The sequence below is a fragment of the Paroedura picta genome, chromosome 13 (assembly GCF_049243985.1).
Source record: "Paroedura picta isolate Pp20150507F chromosome 13, Ppicta_v3.0, whole genome shotgun sequence".
Lineage (NCBI taxonomy): Eukaryota > Metazoa > Chordata > Lepidosauria > Squamata > Gekkonidae > Paroedura > Paroedura picta.
The window spans coordinates 13,197,130-13,220,109 of NC_135381.1; the positions used below are offsets into that span (position 1 = coordinate 13,197,130).

The 22,980-nt window shown below is 47.4% G+C and overlaps 1 protein-coding gene across 2 annotated transcripts; it reads left to right on the plus strand.

Moving 5' to 3' along the window:
* The first annotated feature begins 3,198 nt into the window (after window positions 1–3,198).
* RAB35 (RAB35, member RAS oncogene family) lies at window positions 3,199–21,959 on the plus strand. 2 transcript variants are annotated; one of them, XM_077307767.1, is made up of 6 exons: window positions 3,248–3,626; window positions 10,628–10,678; window positions 11,669–11,792; window positions 17,186–17,310; window positions 18,356–18,480; window positions 19,754–21,959. In XM_077307767.1, exons 1-6 carry the CDS (start codon window positions 3,575–3,577, stop codon window positions 19,880–19,882), a joined length of 606 nt encoding a protein of 201 aa, XP_077163882.1. In that variant the 5' UTR covers window positions 3,248–3,574; the 3' UTR covers window positions 19,883–21,959. The 2 variants fall into 2 exon arrangements, with proteins under 2 accessions (XP_077163883.1, XP_077163882.1); XM_077307768.1 differs by lacking the exon at window positions 18,356–18,480 and having other exon boundaries at window positions 3,199–3,626.
* The last annotated feature ends 1,021 nt before the right edge of the window (window positions 21,960–22,980 follow it).

Consider the following 22,980-nt stretch of genomic DNA (forward strand, 5'->3'; position numbering starts at 1 on the left):
AAAAAAGCAGCTCCTGCAGTGGCCATTCCATGCAGTACTATTTGTAACCTGGCTCGCTCAGAGACTTATGGATCCAAACGGATCCCTAAATGCTCAGTGGGTCCCAATGTCTCCCGGAGATTTTCTAAATGAGCTAGTTAGCAATGGGCATGCCAAGATGCTGACAGCCATCAATGAGGTCACCATTTCTCCACCTCCCCCCACATCAAAAGCGGGCCCCTTGGTATACAGAGGAGCTCCGTGAATTGAAATGGGAGCTGAGAAGGCGAGAGTGAGTCTGGAGGAAAACTTACGACGAGGTGTTGAGAACATCCTACAGGATGAAAACCTATGAGATGGTGGTGAAGTCAGTAAAGCATGACTTTAACTCAGCTTCCATTGCATCCGCAAGCTCGCGCCCAGCACAGTTGTTCATGGTAGTTCGATCACTTACCATGCTCGGAACGGATGCCAAAAGAGACAAATTGGATATCAGCTGTGAGGCATTTGTGAGTTCCACTTCTGGGGTTTCTCGAAGCCTGAAGGATGTTTCAGGGAGTTTCTCAATGTTAAAAAGGTTGAGAAAGACAGGCTTAGTGCCTCTGAATGTGGAGGTTCCCCTCAGTCACCATGGCTCATAGTTGTTGATAGACCTATTCACCATGAATCTATCTTCAAATCCTTTTTTTAAGCTTTTTATTCCTGTATTTCCCTATATCCTCTGGCACCCATATTTTAATCACTCTGTGTAAAGTATTTCCTTTTGTCTGAACTCAATTTACTTACCAAACTAACTGATGCTAGAGGTAGGGAAGGCTGTTAGCTTAAATGATCTTAAGAGGAATTATATTAGTAGTCTAGTCAAGGCTATGGTCTTCCCAGTTGCAATGTATGGCTGTGAAAGTTGGTTAACTACAGCCACAACAGGGCTGTAGCTTGCCTCCTATACTTCGTTACACTGCAAGGTTTCCAGGTGTATTTAGATCCTGTTCTAACAGTTTGCAGAGGAAGGTGTGAATCAACAGTGTTCTTTTCCTGGCTGAATACATTGACCATCCTCATAAGTTTTCCCATGATGCACCTGCAAGCTCTTAGTCACAGTTACTAAAAGGGTTTTTGTAGACATTTTCCTATTCTAAAAATAAACTCCTGTTTTTAAAACAGCCATGTCACAAATTAATGTTTGTTGGATCTAATTCTTGGACAAGTGGAAACATATAGGGCCACTGGACCCATTGATTTTGGCCTATTTAACCCCTGAGCCATGAGCATCTTGCTTATATTGTGGGAGGAGAAGGGAAAGGCTGTCAGGCTCCCTGAGGATATAACAGCAGGATGGGTTTGAGTCTCGGAATCTCTCATTTTCAGAAGTAATTATTTTGTTTCGTGGAAATGATAATTCCCACTTGTTAATATCAGAGTATGAATCACATATGCAACAACCATGTGTGCGGCTATCTGAAATGCAATCTTGGGGTTTAAAACCAATCAAATAATGTGAGAAGCTAGTTCTATGAATGTGAATTAAGCACGTTATTTATATATTTATTTTACTAGGGGCCAAGCACATTCCCTCAAAGGGAAGTGGAAGGAGGAGGGGGTGATCAGAGGTGGGGGGTAGAAGGTGATTGGCTGGCTGCGTATTAAGCACTGAGTGGCACTTAAGCCATGAGACACGCTCCTCCAAGACCTTACCAGAAATATATAGTGGAACAGATTATAGCTATATACTGCCATCCCTCACAGTTCAGAGTGGTTTACCTTGGAACTCAGGATCACACAATATAATATCTTGGCTTGAAATGCATAACATTTTAAACATTAACTAAACAGTAAGAACTTGCATAACTTTCACAGTACCGTAATAAGAACAATTGGTTTTGTGACTTCAGTTTAATGGTCACAATGGTATTCAATTGCACTGTTGCTTCAGATTTTTCTGAGACCAGGGATCACCAGTTTATTGATGTTGGCAGAGTGTCATACTCTTTGGAGGGCATAGGTAGAGTAAGGTGACCAGATTTTAACATTGGTAAAGCGGGACACCATTGACCAGGGGGGGGGGGTTCTTGATTAAAAACTGATATATATGGAGCAACAAAAATTTTCATAGAACACATAGAATGCAAAAACAGTATTGTAATATATATATATTTAATTTCAACATAAGTACACTTTGTCTCTCCAAAAGTGAGACAATCTGGTCACCTTAAGGTAAAGAGGTGGTTTCTCAGGTACTTAGGGTTCAGACCATGTATGGCCTTGAAGGTGATTACCAGAACCTTAAGTCTGATCCAGTAGTCAACTGGTAGCCAGTGCCAGCCGAGCTACTCCCGTGATCTGTTCCTATGGAGAGGGAGGTGTCAAGGGCCATGTCCAAGCTTCTGGCTGAGTGTGCAACTGATAGTTGCACCCCATCCAGGTATGGCAGTTGCGCTTCCTTGCTTGGACTTTTCCTAACCACACGACCTCCCTCTTTCACTGAATATTTCCAACCCAGGGGTAGCCAACCTCCAGGTGGGGCCTGGAGATCCCCTGGAATTACAGCTCATCTCCAGACTATAAAGATCAGCTCCCCAGGCAGAAAGGGCTGCTTTGGAGGATGGACAAGAGCTGTTGTGCAACTCCATGAGGTAGGTGTGGCTGAACTTCTACCAGCCCCAAGGTAACTCAGCAAGTTTTCATACAAAGTCAGGGATTTGAACCTGGGTTTCCTGCATGCTAGTTTGAAACTCCAACTGCTTACACAACATTGTACAAATGTTTAAGCTATGGCACTGTGCACCTTCTCAAAAACATCCTTGCTTTTTCATGTTCCAGACTTGACATACACCGTTGAAAATACATTCAGAAGAAAAGCATTGCCTCAAGCTCAGCTCCGACCAGACAATCTTCTTTCTGTAGGTAAACCCGGTAGGCGGGGAAATGGTTCAACCAAACCCCCTAAGCCAGGAGTGGGCAAACTGGGTTTCCAGATGTCCATGGACTACAATTCCCCTGATCTCCCGCCAGCAAGGCCAATTGGCAGGGGCTCATGGGAATAGTAGTCCATGGACATTTGGAGAGACCCAGTTTGGCCACCTCCGCAACGAACATGCGACACGCGCAGGGGTGCCTTGCTCTCGACCTCTCCTTCCAGTCGATACACGCATGCGCGACAAATATTTACGCATGCGCACTTGAAAGAGAGAAGCTCGAAATGGGAAGGGAAAGCGCCTAGATGCATGCGCGAAAAGACGCGGGGGCCATGATAAGAAAGGGAAGAGGAAGGAAATGAGCCAGGCTCGAAGGAAGGAAGCCGCAACGGCCGAAAAGGCACAGAGGCGGGGCCGAGCATGCGCAGCGGCGCAGCCTAAAGCAGCTGGCGGTTTCTCCAGCTGCCCGGGCGGAGCGGCGCGCATGCGCTTTCCAAGCAGGGGGGAGTCGTCGTCGTCGCCGCCCGCCCGCCGCTGTGCTGCTGTTGCCGCCGCTGTCAGTTCCGGCTGCTGAGGGAGGAAGAGGATCCGGCCTCGGAGCTGCTTCCGCCGCCGCCTGTGGAGACTCGGAGCCGCTCTGCCGACCCTCGGAGCGCCCGCTCCGTCCCCCTCCGCCGGCCATGGCCCGGGACTACGATCACCTCTTCAAGCTCCTCATCATCGGCGACAGCGGTCAGCGGCCGACGGAGGGGAAGGGGCGGCGGGGTGTGGGGTGTGGCCGGCCGGAGGAGCCTGGGCTTGGCCCACACCGCGAGGGGAGCGGGAGGCAGCTGGGGGACGCGGTGGGGGTGGGGAGGAAGGCCCCCCATTGGTGGGCGTGGGGCGTGGAGGAAGTGCCTATTGGTGGGCGCTGAGGGGGGGAGACAGAGAAGAAGCCCATTGGCGGGCCCAGCCGGCTTGAGGGGAGGGGTCACAGGTGTTTTGGAGGGAGGGGTGGGTTTGGAAGGGGGGTAACAATAGTAAAGAGACCATTATCTTAACAAGCGCATTGTTTTCTTCCGCACATGCTGGTTAATGCGCTCTCCATGTGCTTTTGCAGCTGGGGCCCATTCCGCACACAGAGGGTAATGCATTTTCAGTGTGCTTTGGCAGCTGGGTTTTCCTGTGCAGAACTAGAAAATCTGCTTCTAAAGTGCGTTGAGAGTGCATTATTTGTTGTGTGCAGAATAGGCCTGGGTTTTCCTGCATGGGACAGGAAAGTCTGCTTCTGAAGTGCATTATCCAACATGTGCAGAATGGGCCCTTGTGGCTTGCCCCCAGAGGAGTGGTAAGGAGAGGGAGGCTGTCGCCAGGGTGCTTTTCCTAAAAAGGGTAGCATGTATTGTAAGAAATCCCCTATGGCTTGCATTTATTGTCATAGTCAGGCTGTTTCAGATTTGTTCTCCTGCTGCAACAGGGTAGGTTTTGGTGTGACCGTTACTGCATTGTGGATGGAGTGGTTGGGGCTCTGAGCTAGCAGCTTTGGACTAGGGAGGTGGCAGCGGAGGTGAGACTTGAACTGGTGGTGTCTTAATATCTTAGTCGGCTTGCTGTGAGGCGACAGCTGCACATTTCATAGCAGTGGCCCTCAAGGTAGGGCCCATGAGTACCATGGTACCCACCAATGTGTTCTTGGGTGCTCATTGTTTCTTGCTCAAAAAGACAATCCTGGCTTTTCTCCGTTTCAGTGAGAAGTGCTATGGAGGAGCACAGGAGCTGGTGTGGTGTCTGCAGGGACAACTCATTTGGAAATAGGGGCCTTCATCAGCACAGAATGCTTGGCTTAGAACAACCTAAAATTTTGAGAATGTGACTGCTCCCAGCCCTCTATGGCAGGGGTAGTCAACCTGTGGTCCTCCAGATGTCCATGGACTACAATTCCCATGAGACCCTGCCAGCGTTTGCTGGCAGGGGCTCATGGGAATTATAGTCCATGGACATCTGGAGGACCACAGGTCGACTACCCCTGCTCTATGGCAGTTTTGTGGTGGCACACCTACCTGCTGTCCAATCCCAAGGTTAAGCCTCCTTCCCAGATGACAACAAAGCAGGCAAGACACAGTATTGGTTGTGATTATTTATTATCTGGATCAGATGTGGGAGGAAAGCAGTAAGCAGTACCATGGCGTTTTGTCCCTATGCTTCTCTGTGCATGACTGTTGAGAATCAAAGTGCATCTGTCCTTCACCATAGCTATTTCAACTCAAGAGACTCAGTAGATGGAGGTTGAAACTCATAATACACATGTATTTACAGTAACAATACTCTTAAAAGACATGTTAAACGCGCACCTTATAATCTGCTAGATACCTCAGGCCAAACATGCTTTTTCAGCTTCAACAGAGCAGGTTAGGACACAAAACTGGCTTGGAACTCTTTCATAGGTGGGTTGTGAACCTAGGAGGGAAGAATAGGAACAGGTTGAGCTTAAGGGGTTAGACCCTGAGAGGCTTGAATGCAAATAGGGCCTTGTTTCATTGGAACGTGATGGCTGTGGAATACAGTGGGTTATTCAGTAATCCTATATGTTTTAAATTCAAAATGTGAAAATTGAATATTGTTCAGTGTTAACTAATGTGAGATTCCCATGGAGGGGAGAAGTACTAGAAATCACTGCAAGTAAGTCCTAGAAACTATAGTAAGTGTAGAAGCGAGTCCAGCATCCAAAAGTCTGAGCCATTCTGGCAGCGACTGGCAGTGAAGCCATAATGAGGAGGATGCAAATAACAATTTATAGCAACAGAAAGATTGTAAAGCACTTTGCAGAATGTTAAAGTAATAAGGAGATGGAGGAATATCTGAAAATGACAGCGTGTAAACTCTTCTGCTGCATTGATTTTCATAGCCACAAAACACACCTACTCAGATGTTAGGGTCTGGGGGGGGGTACTATCATTTATGTAGCACCGTCATGGTACATGGTACATCACACAGAGACAAGGAAGAAGTAAGGTCTCTGCTTCATTTAGGTTACTGAAAGGAGAAAGGGAAGAGCACAGTTACCAAGAAATTAATATGAGCATATTGAAGTTGCACATATGTAAGCTTCATTTCACTTGACGTTTAGCTTTAATTTGTATCTTACTCATCCCCAAAGGATCCCTGAGCAGCCTCACAACAATCTTGCAGAGTCAGTCATGCTGAGAGGCAATAGCTTGCTCAAGGCCATCCAGTAAGTTTCACAAATGAATGAAGATTTGAAATTTGATTTCCATTTGCCATACCTAGCACTGGCTTCTACCCTACAGTCTTTTTAAAAACAGGACAGATTTCCAGGCCTCTGGTGGAAGAGAGCTTGGGAAATAAGAAACAGCCATTGAGAATTCCCCATGGGAATTTACCAGCCACATTTGTGGTTGTTAATTGTATTAAGATGCAGAGCGGTTGATTTTTAGGGATTGTGGTGGGAACATAAAGAGGGAAGTGATTTCTCAATGTTGGTGTTGAGGTTTGTGGGTCATCGTACAAGGAGGTCTCATGCACCCCTTGAAAGTACTTATTTGCTCCAGGAACCTTCTCTTGAAACAACTGCATCACATAAGCAGTAAATAACTGTCATAGGAAAAGACATCTAATTTAGTCTGGAAGGCAGGAGGAAGTGCACAAGCATGTGAACAAGCTGTGCTTCTGCCTGTCACAGATGGAGGTTTGTTGTGACATCTCAACAGGGCCTATGAGTTTGGATGCTTGAAACGCACCATGGGAAGTTATCTGAGTAGAGAATAATGAGTATATGAAGGAGTTCTAACAACTGTAACCCATCGTCGGTTTTCTTGGTTTTACCTTGAGAGAGCCTTCTCCCTCCTCGTGGTATAAGCATCCTTGGTCATTTTCTGTCCCAATAGGTCTTAAGAATGGGTGAATGCAGCTGCCCACATACCAGTGGTCACTTACCATGATATGCTTGCTGCCATGTGGTCTGCGCTGTCCTGCTGAGCGCAGAAGAGAGTCTCACGACATCAGAAAATGAAGGAAGAAGTGGAGTGGGAGGAGTCTCCTCTCCGCTTGGTAGGACAATTCAAGTGACACTGTGGCTACTTGTGCATAGGGGTAGAGTAAAATGAAGTGTTTGCCGATAGCCACTCAGTGTCCCATCCAGTCCCATGACAAAAATTCTATTTTGCCCCAATTGCCTGAAAAAGGCAGAGGAAATAGTGCATGGCACATCATACATCACAGAATTCCTTATGCTCCGTGTTTGGCGTGTTTTATCTTCTCACTCCTGCAAGGAGGACATCTTGCTCCCGTCTACCCAATGAATTAGTTCCACGCATCCAGGAAAGACAACAACCTCCATGAAATCATGGAAGCTGGTCTTTTAATTTTTTTTCTCTTCTCATAACCAGGCTTGAAACTCCCTCTGAACCATTGTCTTGAGCCATCCTCCATGCCTTGGGCTCCTCTTCAGAGAGATCCGTTTTCCCCCTTTCCACGGGAAACACCCAGCAAAGTCTAAAGCCTTCCTAATCCTTCCAACATAATCTGTACAAAGCAAAGCAGAAGTATTGCTTCCATAAATTCATACTGGCAAGCAATGGGACTGTCTTCCTTAACAGTGCGCGGAAAGTTCCTTCTTCATTGCAGTCCTCACCCAGTCTTCAGCGAGTCATGCTGGGGGGCAGGGGGGGCTATTGGTAGCAAGTGGCAGGATTGGAATAGTTCATTTTGGCCCAGCAGAGTTCCTGTTCTTGTTGCTTTTATTGATACCAACAGTTGTTGATCGGCAGAAGTTGCCACTTCTTATGGAACTTGCCATTGTAAGATATTTGAAATGTAGGTCATGAAGGTTCAGAAAAGGCAGTGAAAAGTTAATTTGTCTCTCAAGCCGGAGTCTGCATGCATTCTTGCCAGCGAGAGAGGTGGAAAAGTCTGAGGAGTTTCCGAAAGCTCTGCCTTTTAGAATCGGTGGGAGATTTTCTTTGCAGCATCAACGAGTCTAGACTAATTTAAGGCAGTACAGTTTCAAAAGCTGCATGTGATGGCAGACCAACCTAAAGATGTACACACCATCGCAAGTGTTACTCCTCATTTCACCTTAATCCTAGTCTCTACAAAAGCCAGGCCAAATAAGGAGGGCAGGTGACACTTGTGCAAAGATGCTCAGGTTACAGAGAGACTCCCAAGTTTCACTGTCCAGATGTGGTACACAGACACACACTGGAAGTATGCAGGTATGGGCTGAGGTGGAAGGTTCAGGGAAATTGTGGGAATAGTGTTGTAAGCTTTGAAAGTTTGCAACTTGTTTGATATGGCTATTGGAGCTGATTGGCTGGAAATTCCCTCACGGGGAACCGGATGTTCTGATTGTTACTTCCCCTGTCTCCATTGTAGTCATTGCCATTCCCTCCCTGCCCTCGCCCGACCCTTCAGGCAGAGTTAGGATTGCAGAAACCCAGGTTCAAATCCCTTTCCTGCCATCCTACCTTGGAGGATTGTTGTAAGGATTAAGTGGGAGAACGGAGAGCCATACATGCCATAGGTACTTGCAAGCTGCCTCAAGCATGCTTGCTGGAGGGATGGCATCTTCTATATACATAAAATCGTCACTGTAGACCAGGGGTAGTCAAACTGCGGCCCTCCAGATGTCCATGGACTACAATTCCCAGGAGCCCCTGCCAGCATTCGCTGGCAAGGGCTCCTGGGAATTGTAGTCCATGGACATCTGGAGGGCCGCAGTTTGACTACCCCTGCCGTAGACCCTGACAAAATGCTGAAGGTTCTGAAGACTCCTATTGGTGGCACCTCCCCAACTCAGGGCCAATTGCTGTTCTTGCTCAGGATTCCGCACGCGCACCCTTCAGGCCTGCTGTGAAGGGAGCCTCTAACAGCCCCTGATGTGTTCTTGAGAGGAGAGCAATGCAGATCTCCAAGCCTCACCTGGAGGTTGGCTAACCCTGGGTTGGAAATATTCCTTGAGGTTTGAAGGTAGGGCCTTAAAATGGTACAATGCCTCAGAATCCTACTCTCCTGCAGAGGAGGATTTTTTGCCTGCAGAGTTGATCATAATAGTCTAGAGATGAGCAGCAACAGTAGAGGCATCCCTTACCAGCAACAGTTTGTCTTTTTTGGCACAGACAGACAGACCAACTGGATAGTAGAGATGATGGCAGAGACTTTTAGGCTGAGGCTGGGGTGGAGTGGCACCGGTTTCTCTCCAATGTGGAGTCGTCAATATTATTTAAGCCACGTGGTTTTCTCAAAGCAGTGACAGAGCCAGAGATGGCAGAGACAATCGCCAAATGTTTGTGGCCAGGGGAGGAAGGGTGGGGCAACAAAACCAACATACCTGTGAAAGTTTTTCTAGTGGCTTTGTGCAGGAAGTTGTTCTCAAGTCAAGTCATGACGGAGCAATAGAGGCAGGTTCTCTACACTCTGCATGGCTGGAAGGGGTTGAGGGCTTTGTAGGCCAGCTTAGGGAGCCAGTCCAGGTGCTGGGGCACTAGAGAAGCACTCAGGTAGCACTTGGTCTTCATAGCTGTTCACAACCTTTCACTTTAATGCATCGTCTTTATTCAATAGAGAGCCAGCATGGCGTAGGGGCTAAGTGCAGGGGACTGTGATCTGGAGACTCACCACTCTTCTGCTTGCACCCCACTGGGTGACCTTGTGTCAGTCACAGTTCTCTTCAGGCTGTTCTGGCACAGCAGTTTTGTCAGGGCTCTCTTGGCCCCACCTGCGTCACTGGGTGCCTGTTCTGATGAGAGGAAGGGAATGGTGCTTTCAAGCAGCTTTGTAACTCCTTCAGGTAGAGAAAAGCGGGGTATAAAAAACAGTTCTCTTCCTTCTGTTGTTGTTTAGTACCCTCAGATGGTTTGACTTTACTGTGCTTTGTATTCATTGCAGCTTTTTCATTCAGAGTCCAAGATTCTTAGGTCTTCCCAGATTAGACTGGCCCACCTAGCCATCATGGTTTAATGCAGGTGGATTTAGTATTCCAGGTATTGGGCACAATCTTTTCTCAGCTCTGCTACCTAGATACGCCAGAGATTGAGCCTGACACCTTAAGCAAGTGCCATGCAACTCAGCTTCTCTGTGAAATAGTAGGAAGATACCTTATAGCAGGGGTAGTCAACCTGTGGTCCTCCAGATGTCAATGGACTACAATTCCCATGAGCCCCTGCCAGCAAATGCTTGGATGTACTTTGGCTGAGTCTTACATGTGCAGTTTGATTGGATTAACTTTTGTGTTGAAAGCAGAAGTCTGTCATGCTCCTTGTGATTGCACCGCTGAGTATCATTATGCTAAAAGAACAAGAGAAGGGCAGTCATTTTTACTCGAAAGCAGTATTTGAATTTTCAGGAGGAAGAATGAAGTGGGATTCTCATCTTCATGGCTACAGACTGTTGAAACTATAGCTGTGTGTGTTGCTTGGCTTTTCAGTGTAAAACCTTAACTTGTATTTGCACATCCTTTTCTCTCTGTTTTGTCCAAGACTGTCAGTATTGGTTAATGCCACTGAGATGTGCCTGTGAAAAATATGAGATTTGGTGTATGTCTTTTTTCTTAATATCCTTTTGGCTGTGTTTGGACACAGCTGTTGGATGACTCCTCACTGATGGGCTGACTGCAGGAAAGAACATTATATACAAATCCCCCAGGTGTTTGTAATCGAAAACGACATGCCCCAACCTCTTGGTACTCCCATTCCACCTGCATTTTAGTAGTTGTTGTTTTTTCCACCTTTCTCTTCCAGGTGTTGGCAAGAGCAGCCTGCTGTTACGCTTTGCAGACAACACTTTCTCAGGTGAGATGGTTGAGGGCAATTCCAGCAGAGCGTTTCTCCTCAGAGCTCTGACTTTTAGCAGTATGCAAATAATCCTTTCTGACTTCTGGTTGATAAAGGAAAGGTATTTGCAAGCAGGGCAGTGAGATAAGGATGCCCTTGTCCACTTCCTTAGACTTTGGGGCACCTGAGTCAGGAGTGGACCTCTTCCTCTACAACAGGGGTAGTCAAACTGCGGCCCTCCAGATGTCCGTGGACTACAATTCCCAGGAGCCCCTGCCAACATTCGCTGGCAGGGGCTCCTGGGAATTGTAGTCCATGGACATCTGGAGGGCCGCAGTTTGACTACCCCTGCTCTACAAACAGAATGTTTGTGGGTAGGTACTCACCTCCTATTCCAGGACTCCATGGGGTCAGCAAGTTTAATGAAGCTCAGTGCCAGTTTTTTTGGCTTCAGACCCATTTCTTTCTTAAAACTCACTAGTATACATGAGCTGTGTATGCATGTGAGAGCATTGGGTTTATGGCAAGAGATGCATGTAAAAGTAAAGACACAGACAAGTGAAAGTTTAGAGGTCTTTGGTAGCCTGACCCCAATTTAGTTACTAGTTTAAAGTTTTGGAGACCTCTGCATCACTGGCATAGTGAACCATTCTGTTTTTCATAGGCTGTACGTAATTCTTTAAAGTTATTTGGAGGGGGTTAATGATATGGCCTGGCATTCAGTGATTGCATTCATTCAAGGTAGTTCTGTCTTCATTCTGAAATGTTTTGAGTTTGGGAGGGGCTTGTTGTTAGGGGTTTTGCCTTGACCCCAGGGGAAACAACAATATGTGAACTGTTAGATCATTCCAGTGAATGAATGCAGTCAGCATAAAATCTTTCCTGGTTAGTGCTGAAAATTTGCATCCAGACACCAGAGTACTAACTGAGACTGGCTATCTGTGTTCCATAAGAGCTGCACAGTTTATAGGATTGCTTTCTTTTTGCATACGGATTGTCTCTCTGCAGGCAGCTACATTACTACAATCGGGGTAGACTTCAAAATCCGGACAGTTGAGATTAACGGAGAAAAGGTGAAGCTACAAATCTGGGATACCGCCGGGCAGGAGCGTTTCCGGACCATCACGTCAACGTGAGTGTGCTGAGCATGGCCGCTGACCAAAGAACTGGATCATCCGCCTTGCAACTGGTGGATTAACGTTAAGCTAAGACAAGCGAGGGGGCCTCTGTGAACTGTTGGGGAGGAGAGTGGTGTGCAGGGCCAACCAGCTAGGTGTCTGTTGCTGTTTTGGATTGATGCATCAGTGGGTGGGTTTCCACGGTTCTGTGCATGTCTGTGGGCAGGGTTTGAAAACATGTTTTGATTTCTGAAAAATATATGCTTTCCCCCATAAAACCCTTTCTTCATAAAAGCTCCCTATAAAATAAAACATAACTCAGATGGCTCCCACCCCGCCCAGCAGCCATCCACCTCAGGGGGATGTAAACGCTTGTATATTTACTCAAACCACAATAGGTTTCTTTCTGAGATACTATAAGAAGTGTAAGACAGCACTAATTAATAAGTGGTTAGCATTTATTACTAAAAGTGAAGGCCATTTCGAATATTTCTCATTGGGTGGTTCATCACAACCAAACTAGCCTTAAAGAATCAAATGGACCAAGTTCGACCCTATTGATTTTATTAAAAACAGTTTATAGTTGATTACCCATTTCTGTGGATTAAACATCCCAACTCCGGTATTTTACATTTCTCTGTTGTTCACAACTGAATGCCAGTAAATAAAATAGCAAAATTGCAGAATAGGTTTTGCTGAATAGCAATTCCGATCATTTGCAACATCAGTTTATCCAGGCTGCAGAATGCGTCTCTGTTTTAAAATGTAGAAATGCCGGTCCCTTGGTACAGATACTGGTGTCCAAATTTTTAAAAACAATTATGCACGATACACATCTTTTATGTTGCTGCAGTATTTCCTGCATTGCACTGAAACATGTTGGGGTACCATGATTGGTCTTGGTTTTGGTTACGAGATCAGTCATAAGCAATGTGGATTCATTTACAGTGTGGTTAATGTATGTGGCAAAAGTGAAATTAAAAATGGTTGGCTTCCCTTGAAGGCCCGTGATTCTAAAGGACGGGTACATGGACTTCTCTCTAAGCTACGCTGGACTATGTGATAACTCAGGCACCTTTTTAAAAGCCTGGTGGAAGGCCGACCACAGTGGTGCACTATGTATTGTAAAGAACTCAAATACCCTTGATTCCTTCCTCCCATCCCCAGGAACAAATGGTAGTCTTTCACTTCTATGCAGGAAAAAAAGGGAGGTACCCAGAGATGGTGCTGGCATAATACCTATACTTGCACCTGCCTTTGACTGTAGGGTGAGAGATTGCCTTTTCCATGTGTAGCCCATTAACTTTCTCATAGAACTCCCATGGGGTCATTGAAAATGTGCAGAAAGAAGCCTCCTTCTGTAATAACCCATCCCTGGGTACTGTTTCTTAATCATGTTAAACCAGGCTTTCTTAGCCAAGGTTTTGTGAAACCCTGGGGTTTCTTGATGGCCCTGGAAGGGTTTCCCAAATGGGTGAGAATGAATTAATTTTTAATATCGTTTTAAAATTTGTTAAACATCTATTGGGTGATATGACCATGTATGGTCCTGTTGACCCCTCCCCACAAATGGCCAATGATGATCCTGGAGGGGTTGGGAAGGGGACTTGGCCACAGGTGGGTGTGTACACAGCTATGTGTCCCATCTATATTCTGCATGATTGTAACACTTTTTGGATTTCTTGAAGACTGAAGAAAGTTTTAGGAGTTTCTCAATGGTAAAGAAGTTGTGTTAGACTGTGGTGGTAGTGTATAATAGTATATGGGGGGAACGGCATTTGGCTGTATTCTGGTTAGGTATTATTGCATTAAAATGATGGCTGAATGGAATCTCCTTGTTCCAAGGGATGGGCTCTCATAGAACTGCTTCTTCTAATATCCTTTCTGAATAAGCCTTCTTGGCTGCTGTGTGGAACAGGATGCTGGACTAATTGGGCAACTGGTCTGCTTGAGTGTGGATCTTTGCTTGTTCTTTTGAATTTCACCTTTCCATAAATTCAAACTGGGCATAATAATAGCTTTGTGGAGAGCTTGTTCTCTTCAGAATGCCGTACTCTCCTGTACTGCAAGGTTAATCAGCTGCTATAGATTTATTCTTCTTGGTGTGAGATTCTGAAAGGAAGAAGCCCGAAAAGTGATCTGGCTCTTATACATCTTTCAAGTGCAGTAACTTACCTGCCTGTTTTAGTAGTTAAATTTATCTTGGGTTTGTTGTTTGTATTGGGTTATTTACTAGGCAGGGGTAAGATTATGTCAGCATTTCACTAGTCATTCTCTCTCCTCCGTGAATCACGGGAAATATATTTCTTGGAGGAAGCAGCTAGTGGCTGGGAATTGTACATGCTGGCAGGGGCTCATGGGAATTGTAGTCCATGGATGTCTGAAGAGCCACAGTTTGGCCATCCCTGCTATATAACAAAGTCTCAGCAGTCTTGCCAAACTACAATTCCCAGAATCATTTTAGAGTACCGTATTTGCCGGCGTATAAGACGACTGGGCGTATAAGACGACCACCCAACATTTCGACTTAAAATATAGAGTTTGTTACATTACATTACAGTACTATGGGCCACTATGGGCAGCTATGTCTATCCCAACTGAAGTGCACCTGGCATATAGGACGACCCCCCCACTTGGAGGCATGTTTTTCAGGGGGGGGGGAAGTAGTCTTATACGCCAGCAAATACTGTAATTCTGACAGTTATGGTGGTATAATGCTGGTATTGTTTGATGCTCTTCCTCTGTAGCTGCAGTGTATGTCAGGTCGCATTTTGCTTTAGACCAACTGCCAATTAAAAAGTGTAACAGAACAATTAAAACATGGCACAGAACTCATTAGGCTTCAGTTGTTCAAAGCAGGAAGCCCCAAAATCCCATGCCGTGTGGCTCAGTTGCCTCCCAGGACAAAGAAAGGCATCAGTACTGGTGCATGGATTAAATTCCCAATAAACCTTGCTGAAGAGAGTGAAGTTGCAGTGTCTTTCCAGGGCCTAAACAAAAAAATGACTGGATAAAGACCTGTTATCTTAGATTGTAGAGCAGGGGTAGTCAAACTGCGGCCCTCCAGATGTCCATGGACTACAATTCCCAGAAGCCCCTGCCAGCATTCGCTGGCAGGGGCTTCTGGGAATTGTAGTCCATGGACATCTGGAGGGCCGCAGTTTGACTACCCCTGTTGTAGAGGTTAGTGGTTGTCCCCAGCACAATAGAGAGCTGTTATCTTTGGACAGGGCTGGAGAATTGGCAGCAGTCGATGAGTCAGCTGTGGGTCTGCCTTTACCTTCCTTCTGATACAGGAAGCAGTGTGGAGGGACCAGCAAGCGCACATACAGCTCGAACGCTCCCTTGACGTCCTTGCGGTCCCAAGGCATATCCTCTGAAGCTTATGCTGAATGGGCAAGCTTCAGACAGGAAACAGTGATGTGGTCGAAACAGGCCGCCCCTGCTGGCTGTCTTGTTGATCGGGGTAGTGGCAGTGTGTGGGTCAGCTGTGGCGTGGCTTATCAGTGCTGTGTCAGCAGAGCTTTTCCTGCCTCTGGCTGCAGGCTTTAGCAGCGTTAAAACCGAGCCCTGCAGGAATACTCGGAAAGGAGATTTCGGATGTGAACAGGAAGCGTTACAGCGCATCTTTTGCCCCAAATATACATTGTCAAGTAAAGGCTACGCCCAAGGCTGATGGGACTCATACGGCAGTTCGCTGGAACTAGTAGAAAATCCCAGATGTGGCATTAAGCTCTGAATCTCAGCCCTGATTTCTTTTAAAAGCAGTTTCTTGTTCCGTGTAGGTGTGACGCCATGATTGATCAATGCCTGGTGAAACTTCAGAAGCCGGAATTTCAGAATCAGACTTCCTGTGGTTGGAGGGTGTGGCCTTGTTGCCTTGTCCTTTCTTGTCCTTCCCTTATAGTTAGCAGAAGTAAAATAAGACCATGGGAACTTCAAGTCGCAAGTGATTTGTGCATGGAAATAGGTCCCAGGTTGGGTAGGAAAGAGATTTTAGGAAGGACAGAGAAAGAAAGAAAACAGGATGGGGTGGTGTTTGCGGAGGGAGGACGCCTGAGCGGAAAGAACCCACCTGTTTACCTCTATATCACCATCCTCCATCCCCTAGAAATAGGAGATGTCTCAGAGAGAAGAGACAGCATTTATTTTAAATTATTATAATTGGTATTTTTAAATCCTTATATATGAGCCTCTTGTGGCGCAGAGTGGTAAGGCAGCAGACATGCTCTGCCCATGAGGCTGAGTTCAATCCCAGCAGCCGGCTCAAGGTTGACTCAGCCTTCCATCCTTCCGAGGTCGGTAAAATGAGTACCCAGCTTGCTGGGGGGTAAACGGTAATGACTGGGGAAGGCACTGGCAAACCACCCCGTATTGAGTCTGCCATGAAAACGCTGGAGGGCGTCACCCCAAGGGTCAGACATGACCCAGTGCTTGCACAGGGGATACCTTTACCTTTACTCCTTATATAAGTTGTATGTGTGTATTTTAAACTTGTAAGCCACCCTGAGCTGTACGGAAGGGCGGCATATAAATATAAGTGAAATAAACAAATAATAATATTTGCAGCGGATTGCTCCCGGTGCAGTCCCACTGAAGTTCTTAAGACTGCTTCTGGTAAATACGTCTTAGAATAGACTGAAGAGGCGCAAGGGTGAAGCCAGGTTACTGGTCCACGGTAGTGATTAATGCGTAATAAGCCTATTAACATGGGAACGCCAGCTCTCTTCTCCCGCCCCCAGCAACTTAATCCATGTTGTGACCAGGTTTTCATTTGTGGTGCCGTCAGCTCATGTGGCGTTTTACAAATAGACACTGGGACAGAGACAGTGCAAGGAATCCTTGGGACCGTCACGTTGGAATGCTGTCCAAGGAATCCATCGATAGCACCATGTTCTTCTCAGTGTTGTAGGATTTGCGTCCTGCCCTGCTCAGGCTTGCTCCTTGCCCAGCGACATGTCCTCCCAACCAGGGCTGCGCCTTCCATAATGTCTCCCTTTCTCGGCAGTAACCTTTGAATTCCTTCTTGCTAAGCTGCTTTGAGCCAGTAGCGACAGCAGTTGTCCCAAGCCCACAAAGTCCTCTCCATGGTGATCCGATGCTTCATTGCCGTCTAGCTGCCAATGCTGCATCCCACAGATTCAGTTCCACTTCCTGCAGAGAGCGCATCCCCCACAAAGCTAAAGCACCAAAGCAAGAAGAGGCAGCCTCTCCTTACCTGTGTTTCACATTTGCTGGGTTAAGGCTTGCTCCTTTGAGAGCCAGCCATGGAAAAGCGGGCTATAAATTTAAATTAGAAGGAAAATGGAGGGCTAAAACTGGGTTCCCAGTAAGTTCGTTTAGGGCAGGTGCTGGATTGATGCTCTGAAACATGAATGGGTGTGTCTTTCCCTCCCCTCCTCCCCAGGTACTACAGAGGGACGCACGGAGTTATTGTGGTCTACGATGTCACGAGTGCTGAATCCTTTGTGAATGTGAAGCGATGGTTACACGAAATAAACCAGAACTGCGACGACGTTTGCCGGATACTGGGTAAGCTGCCCCATTTGAGTAGGCGTTGGACTTCGTCAGCCTTGGTGCCCAATGGCTCATTCATGAGATTGCTTTCATTGTGTGACTAGGGACCAAGCCCGTTGCATTCAGGAATACAACGGGTGCTAGATTGGGGGGGGGGGGGAAGAACTCTGCAGATAGCGTATCCCTCCCCCCAGGACCTGGAAAGGCTGCAAGCTGGAGGCCCCTGGGCAGGGAACATACCAGCAGGGACAGCTCTCACGCAGCGGGGATCTGCAGCCTCTGAGCCTCGGAGGGAAGTGGTAGGAGGGGGTGGTCAGAGGTGGGGGACGGAAGGAGATTGGCTGGCTGCTGGACAAACAGGCAAGCCGGTTGGAGGAGGAGACACTCAGAGGCGGGACAGCTGCCCTGATTGGGTGTTAAGTGCTGAGTGCCACTTAAGCCAGGAGACATGCTCCTCCTCCAAGGCTTTACCAGAAATATTATGTGGAACAGATATCGAGTCTTATGTGGTGGCCAAGAGAGAAAGCTGTGAGCCAGGAAGTCCCAAGTCCAAGTCTTTTTATCTGCTTTGTCTCTCTTTTTATCAGCTGGAGAGCAGTGGAGAGCTGGGTTTGATTCCCCATTCCTCCACATGCAACCAGCTGGGTGACCTTGGGCCAGTCACAGTTCTTTCAGAGCTATTCTTAAAGAGGCACTTCTGTCAGAGCTCTCTCAGCCTCACCTGTCTCATGGGGTCTGTTGTGGGGAGAGGCAGGGGAAGGGGATTGTAGGCCGCTTTGAGGCTCTTTTGGGTAGTGAAAAGCAGGGTATAAAAACCAACTCTTCTTCTTCTAATTGCATTAGTAGGTCTTAAACAAATAGTTATCTCTTAGTCCGTGCCAGGCTGCAAAACGACCTTATTGGCTAACCCAAGTGTGCCATAGGGGTTACTAAAGCAATGTACGCAAGGCCCAGTATTCATCTCTCGTACAGCTGTTACTTCACAGCAGTGACTGCATACATGCCACCTTGCCTTTATGAGCTGGAGCCTAAGAATTCTGTAATGACCTTATCTTTATAGTTGGCAATAAGAATGATGATCCAGAGAGGAAAGTCGTGGAGACAGAAGATGCCTATAAATTTGCCGGGCAGATGGGGATCCAGCTGTTTGAGACAAGCGCCAAAGAGAACGTTAATGTGGAAGAGGTAAGAGGCATCCAGGGGCAAGACTAGAGGGGTGAGCCTTCTTCCTCCAAGGCCAAAGGGCAGCTGCCTCTGTGTGGGAGGTCCACGAATGTTCTTTCCTCCCTCAAGCCTTCTGTCACCGAGCAACTGGGAGGGGGTTGAGCAGCTGTGTAGCCTGGTTGTATCCATCTTTGCCTGCAGAATGCTGTGTGAGCCATCAGAGTAGCAAGCAGAGGGCAACAAATGCCACCCCTGGTGTGGCCGTGCAAGTCCTTTGGGGTAGATACCACCTTGGAAGGGAAAAGCCAAAAACCTGGTGATGACAAAACAGTCCCTTGTTGTTTAGGACCTGCCCTACCTATTCCTCTGTTAAGTGTTTCCTTGCAGGCACCCTTGAAGCTGACAATAGCCCAGCAGCCGCGTATGGTGGCCCACCAGGGACTTGATGTGCTGCCTTCTTTTTGATGTCTGAAACTGCAAAAATGGAAGGGGGGGGGGAGTGTGTCAAGCACCTGGCAGATCAAAGTACTGGGCTGTATTTTTAAAAGTTGTTCAGGAATAAGGGGAAAAAAGTACTTAAATTCTGCACCTCTATATTACCACTTAAAGTCTATAACTTATCCTGTGAGGTTCTACCCAGTTTCATGAGGCATTGCCAGAGGTGGACCCTGTGTAGGAATGCTGCAAGCAGAAGGGGGTGTTCATGTATTCCCTTTCCCCTATGTTACGTGTTTTGTGCTACGAGAGGAGCAGGGAGATGCAAGGATTTCCACTCTATTGATGGAAATGCTTTTCAGTCGTGGAAATCTTCCTTGGGATCCAAGACCAGATCTGCGTTAGCCAGAGTTCACACACAGAGATTATTATTTTATTATTATTATTATTTAATTTTTAGACCGCCCTTCTCCAAATAGGTCTCAGGGCGGCTTATAACATAAACAGTTAAAACACAATGAAATCCCCATAAAAACCCCAATTAACATCAACCACAAGTCACATATAACATATAAGCGGCGGTGGTCACAATTCTGACCGTAGTTACCCGACTTCCCCCCAAGATCATGCAGGAAAAAGGAGGACAGGAGTACCTTGTAAGTGAGGAGGAGCTTAGAAAGAGATGAGCCTGTGGTCTTGCAGCCAGGGCTTTTAGCCTCTGACCAACGGCCAGCTAATGTTCTGGCTGTACTTGTCTTGGTTTTAAGATCAGCTGGCGCGACCCCATTGGAAGGGGAGACCGTTGCCGGCTTGCTTTTGCCTCTTCCGACTCTCACCTGACCCTTTTCTTTCCCGCAAGATGTTCAACTGCATCACAGAGTTGGTTCTGCGAGCAAAGAAGGACAACTTGGCAAAGCAGCAGCAGCAGCAACAGAACGACGTGGTGAAGCTCACGAAGATCAGTAAACGGAAGAAACGGTGCTGCTAGTGCCCCTTTCTCCTGCGGCCGGGACTGCCCACTCAGACAGCTCAGCCCTTCCAGCCAGACTCAGGCTATCCCGCTGGGCGAGGCCTTGGGAGGACTTGTTTTCCCCCCCCCCTCAGTTTGTGCCGTTATTTAAAATGAGTTCTCTCCATGTCTTCGGTCAGGAGGCACCTTACCGCAGCAGTGCCAAGACGGTCTTGGATGGAGGTGATCCCTCCCCCTCTCCTCCTTGCTTCTTCAAGAGCGTCTTGTAGACAAACAAATGACTTTGCCTACCAAGTGGACTTCTGATTCCAAAAGTTTGTACATAATGTATATTTGCTTTCCCCGGCTGTGTCTGCCCCTCATGTCGCTTTGGCCCCTGCCTTCTTAATATCAACCTATCATGTGTCGTTTCCGCCCTCCCGCCCCTTTTCCAAAGAAACAGAATGATGGTCCTTAACGCAGAGTTGGCATCCATTGCTCTCTGGGCCTTTGTTAGCTTGCAAGCTAGGAACTGGCCTCCTTGAGGCTTTGCGCTGCGCTCATTGCGGAGCTCCAGGTGGCCATGGGAGCTTCCTGAGATTCTTTCCCTACATTCCAGAATTGCTGACGCTGCTGGAGCTGACCGGCCGTCCTTGGAATCCCTGCCTTCTCGCCTCTCAGCAGTGTGATAGAGGGGAACAAGAAGCGCCCTGGGCCAATTGTTAAAATGAAACCTCCAGGGATGAGCTACTTGGTTTAAAACAACTGGCTGCCCAGTCTCCTGTAACATCGTCCAGTGCTACAGACCCTTCCCACCCATCTCTCCCCCATCCGTCATTCAGTATCCAGTTAGAAGGGTTGAATTCAGAAGTGCTTTATCTGGGGGACAAAGTCTTTGGTATGTGTACGTATAACTGAGGCCAAGGACTTGAGGAGACTCTCCCCTCTTCCAAATGTTGTTTTGCAACCAGCAGCTGTTGCCAGGCTATTTCCAAGGTCCTCCTCAGTAGGGTGGATGCTGCCTTCTGGATATCAAGAAGCTGCAAGGCCACTCGCCTGAGTTGTGCGGGGGCGACTGGATCTCCTTCGACAGTGCCATTGGGTGCTTGTTAGGCCGAAGGTAGAATCAGGTTCCTTCTGGCTGCCACGCCCTTCGGTAGGGGAATAACCAAGGCTCCTTGGCATTCAAAGAATGACCTCTCCTAGCACATTAAGAGGGTTTTAGAAACACCCGCCCATCAAACCAAAACAGACGTGTGTGTTTTGTGGCCCCTGAAGTTAATCATGATATCAAGAGGGCCTTCAGTGTCGGTGACCCTTTGGACTTTGAATCATGCAAGAAGGGCTGAAAACCTTATTTATTTTGTTCGTTTGCCTTTATGAACATGCCCTGATTGCACAATCACACGGCAGGTAGTCTGACTCCGCAGACGTTTCCACGCAAGTCATGAATGTGATGAGTTTCAGCCAGCGAAGGTGTTTGGGGAAGGGGAAATGAGTAACGTCCCAGCTTCTTGCCTTCCGCCACCGGCTTCTCTGCCCATCTCTTGTAAGTTACTTTTCACGGATTCAAAACACAACCAGGGGGATGTGAATTTTGAGCAATCCAGTATGGGGATGGAGTTTCTAGTGTAAGAGGCCTGTAGAAATGGCAGAGGTGATCTCCATTTGGATCTGATGGCCTGAGGAAATGGTGTCTCCTCCTTGGGGGTGGGGTGGGGTGGGGGAAGGTGGGGGTGGGGTGTGTGTTCTCAAGTTGCAGTGGTCTCTTGGGAATGGGGAACACAGGTATGAGCTTTGCCAGTCAGCAGTACAGTTTTCTGGCTTTTGAGGTGTGGTATGCTTTTTCAGTGCTGCTTCCAGCCATCTCCCTCGCTCAACCTCAACTCAGCGTGAAAGGAGGTTGTCCAGTGTTAGGCTGCTTGGTGGGTGACACCTGCAAGGAGTATTAAACGAAAGGGGGGGGCTGTATCCTTAGCAGTGCTGATATCAAGCGGTGGAATGTCTAACGGGTTTGCTAGGATAATTTCTGTCTATTGAAACTTTCTAATTAATGCTTTTTAAATAATTTTAAAAACTAAAAATAAAGGTGCCAAGCTGCCAAACCTTCCTCTAAGGGCTCTCTGTCTCCATTGCTTTCCCCAGCCGTGGGTATAAAATGTGGAGCCCTGTTTTATGCAGAACAGCAGACACCGGTTAGTTGAATATCTTGTGTGGTTACTTGCCAGTTTTAGTGTTGACATTAAGGCCATCAACCTTTTAAGGCCATCTGCAGTCTGGGCCCCACATATCTTTGGGACCCCCTTTCTCCTTATGCCCCTCGCTGGGCTTTACGTTTGGCGAGTTCAAATCTGTTGGAGATCCCTTGCCCGAGGGAGGTGCGCCTGGTCTCAACCGAGGCCAGGGTCTTTTCGGTCCTGGACTTGACGTGGTGGAATGAGCTCTTAGGTGAGCTGCAGGTCCTGAAGGAACTGTTGCGGTTCCGCAGGGCCTGTAAAACAGAGCTCTTTCGCTGGATGGAATATGATCACTCTTCGTGCCACAGAATAAGCACTGCAACTGATGGCCTTGCCCGGTTTCTAGAATTTAGAAATTGTGGAACAAATGGAGTGGTCACGGACCAGCAGAGTGAAGCCTCGCAGAAGGGTCCTCTGAGGAAGAGGTAGCCAGCAGCAGAGGTGCTGCAGGTTAAGGCAATTTCTGAGGGACCAGACCTAGATCTTCAGCCAAGAACCAGCATACTCTGGGATGGCAACAGCCAGTTCACACCCACCCCATCACCTGAGCCTCAGCAATGCTGTAGGAGAAAGGAGAGTCCTTCAAGACAGAAGGTGCAGTGCCTGCCTAGTAACACAGCACTGGTCCAGCACCAACAATGAGGATGAGTGCTTGCAGGAGCAGGACTGAGGCAGCCAGCATGTGCATGATGCAATACAGGCTGCTGAGCAGCATAATGCTTAAAAGCAGAGAAGAAAGTGGCTAAGTGGAAGCAAGTCAGGTGTTTACTACTAAACTTGCTGCTGGTGTTCAAGATCAACTTCTTCATCTCTGATTCCAGCCTGTACCTTCATATCCTTGTTCTTGAATTTCCCTTCAGGCCTGGCCCTCTGCCTGAACCTTGAAATTGTATGTTGCTT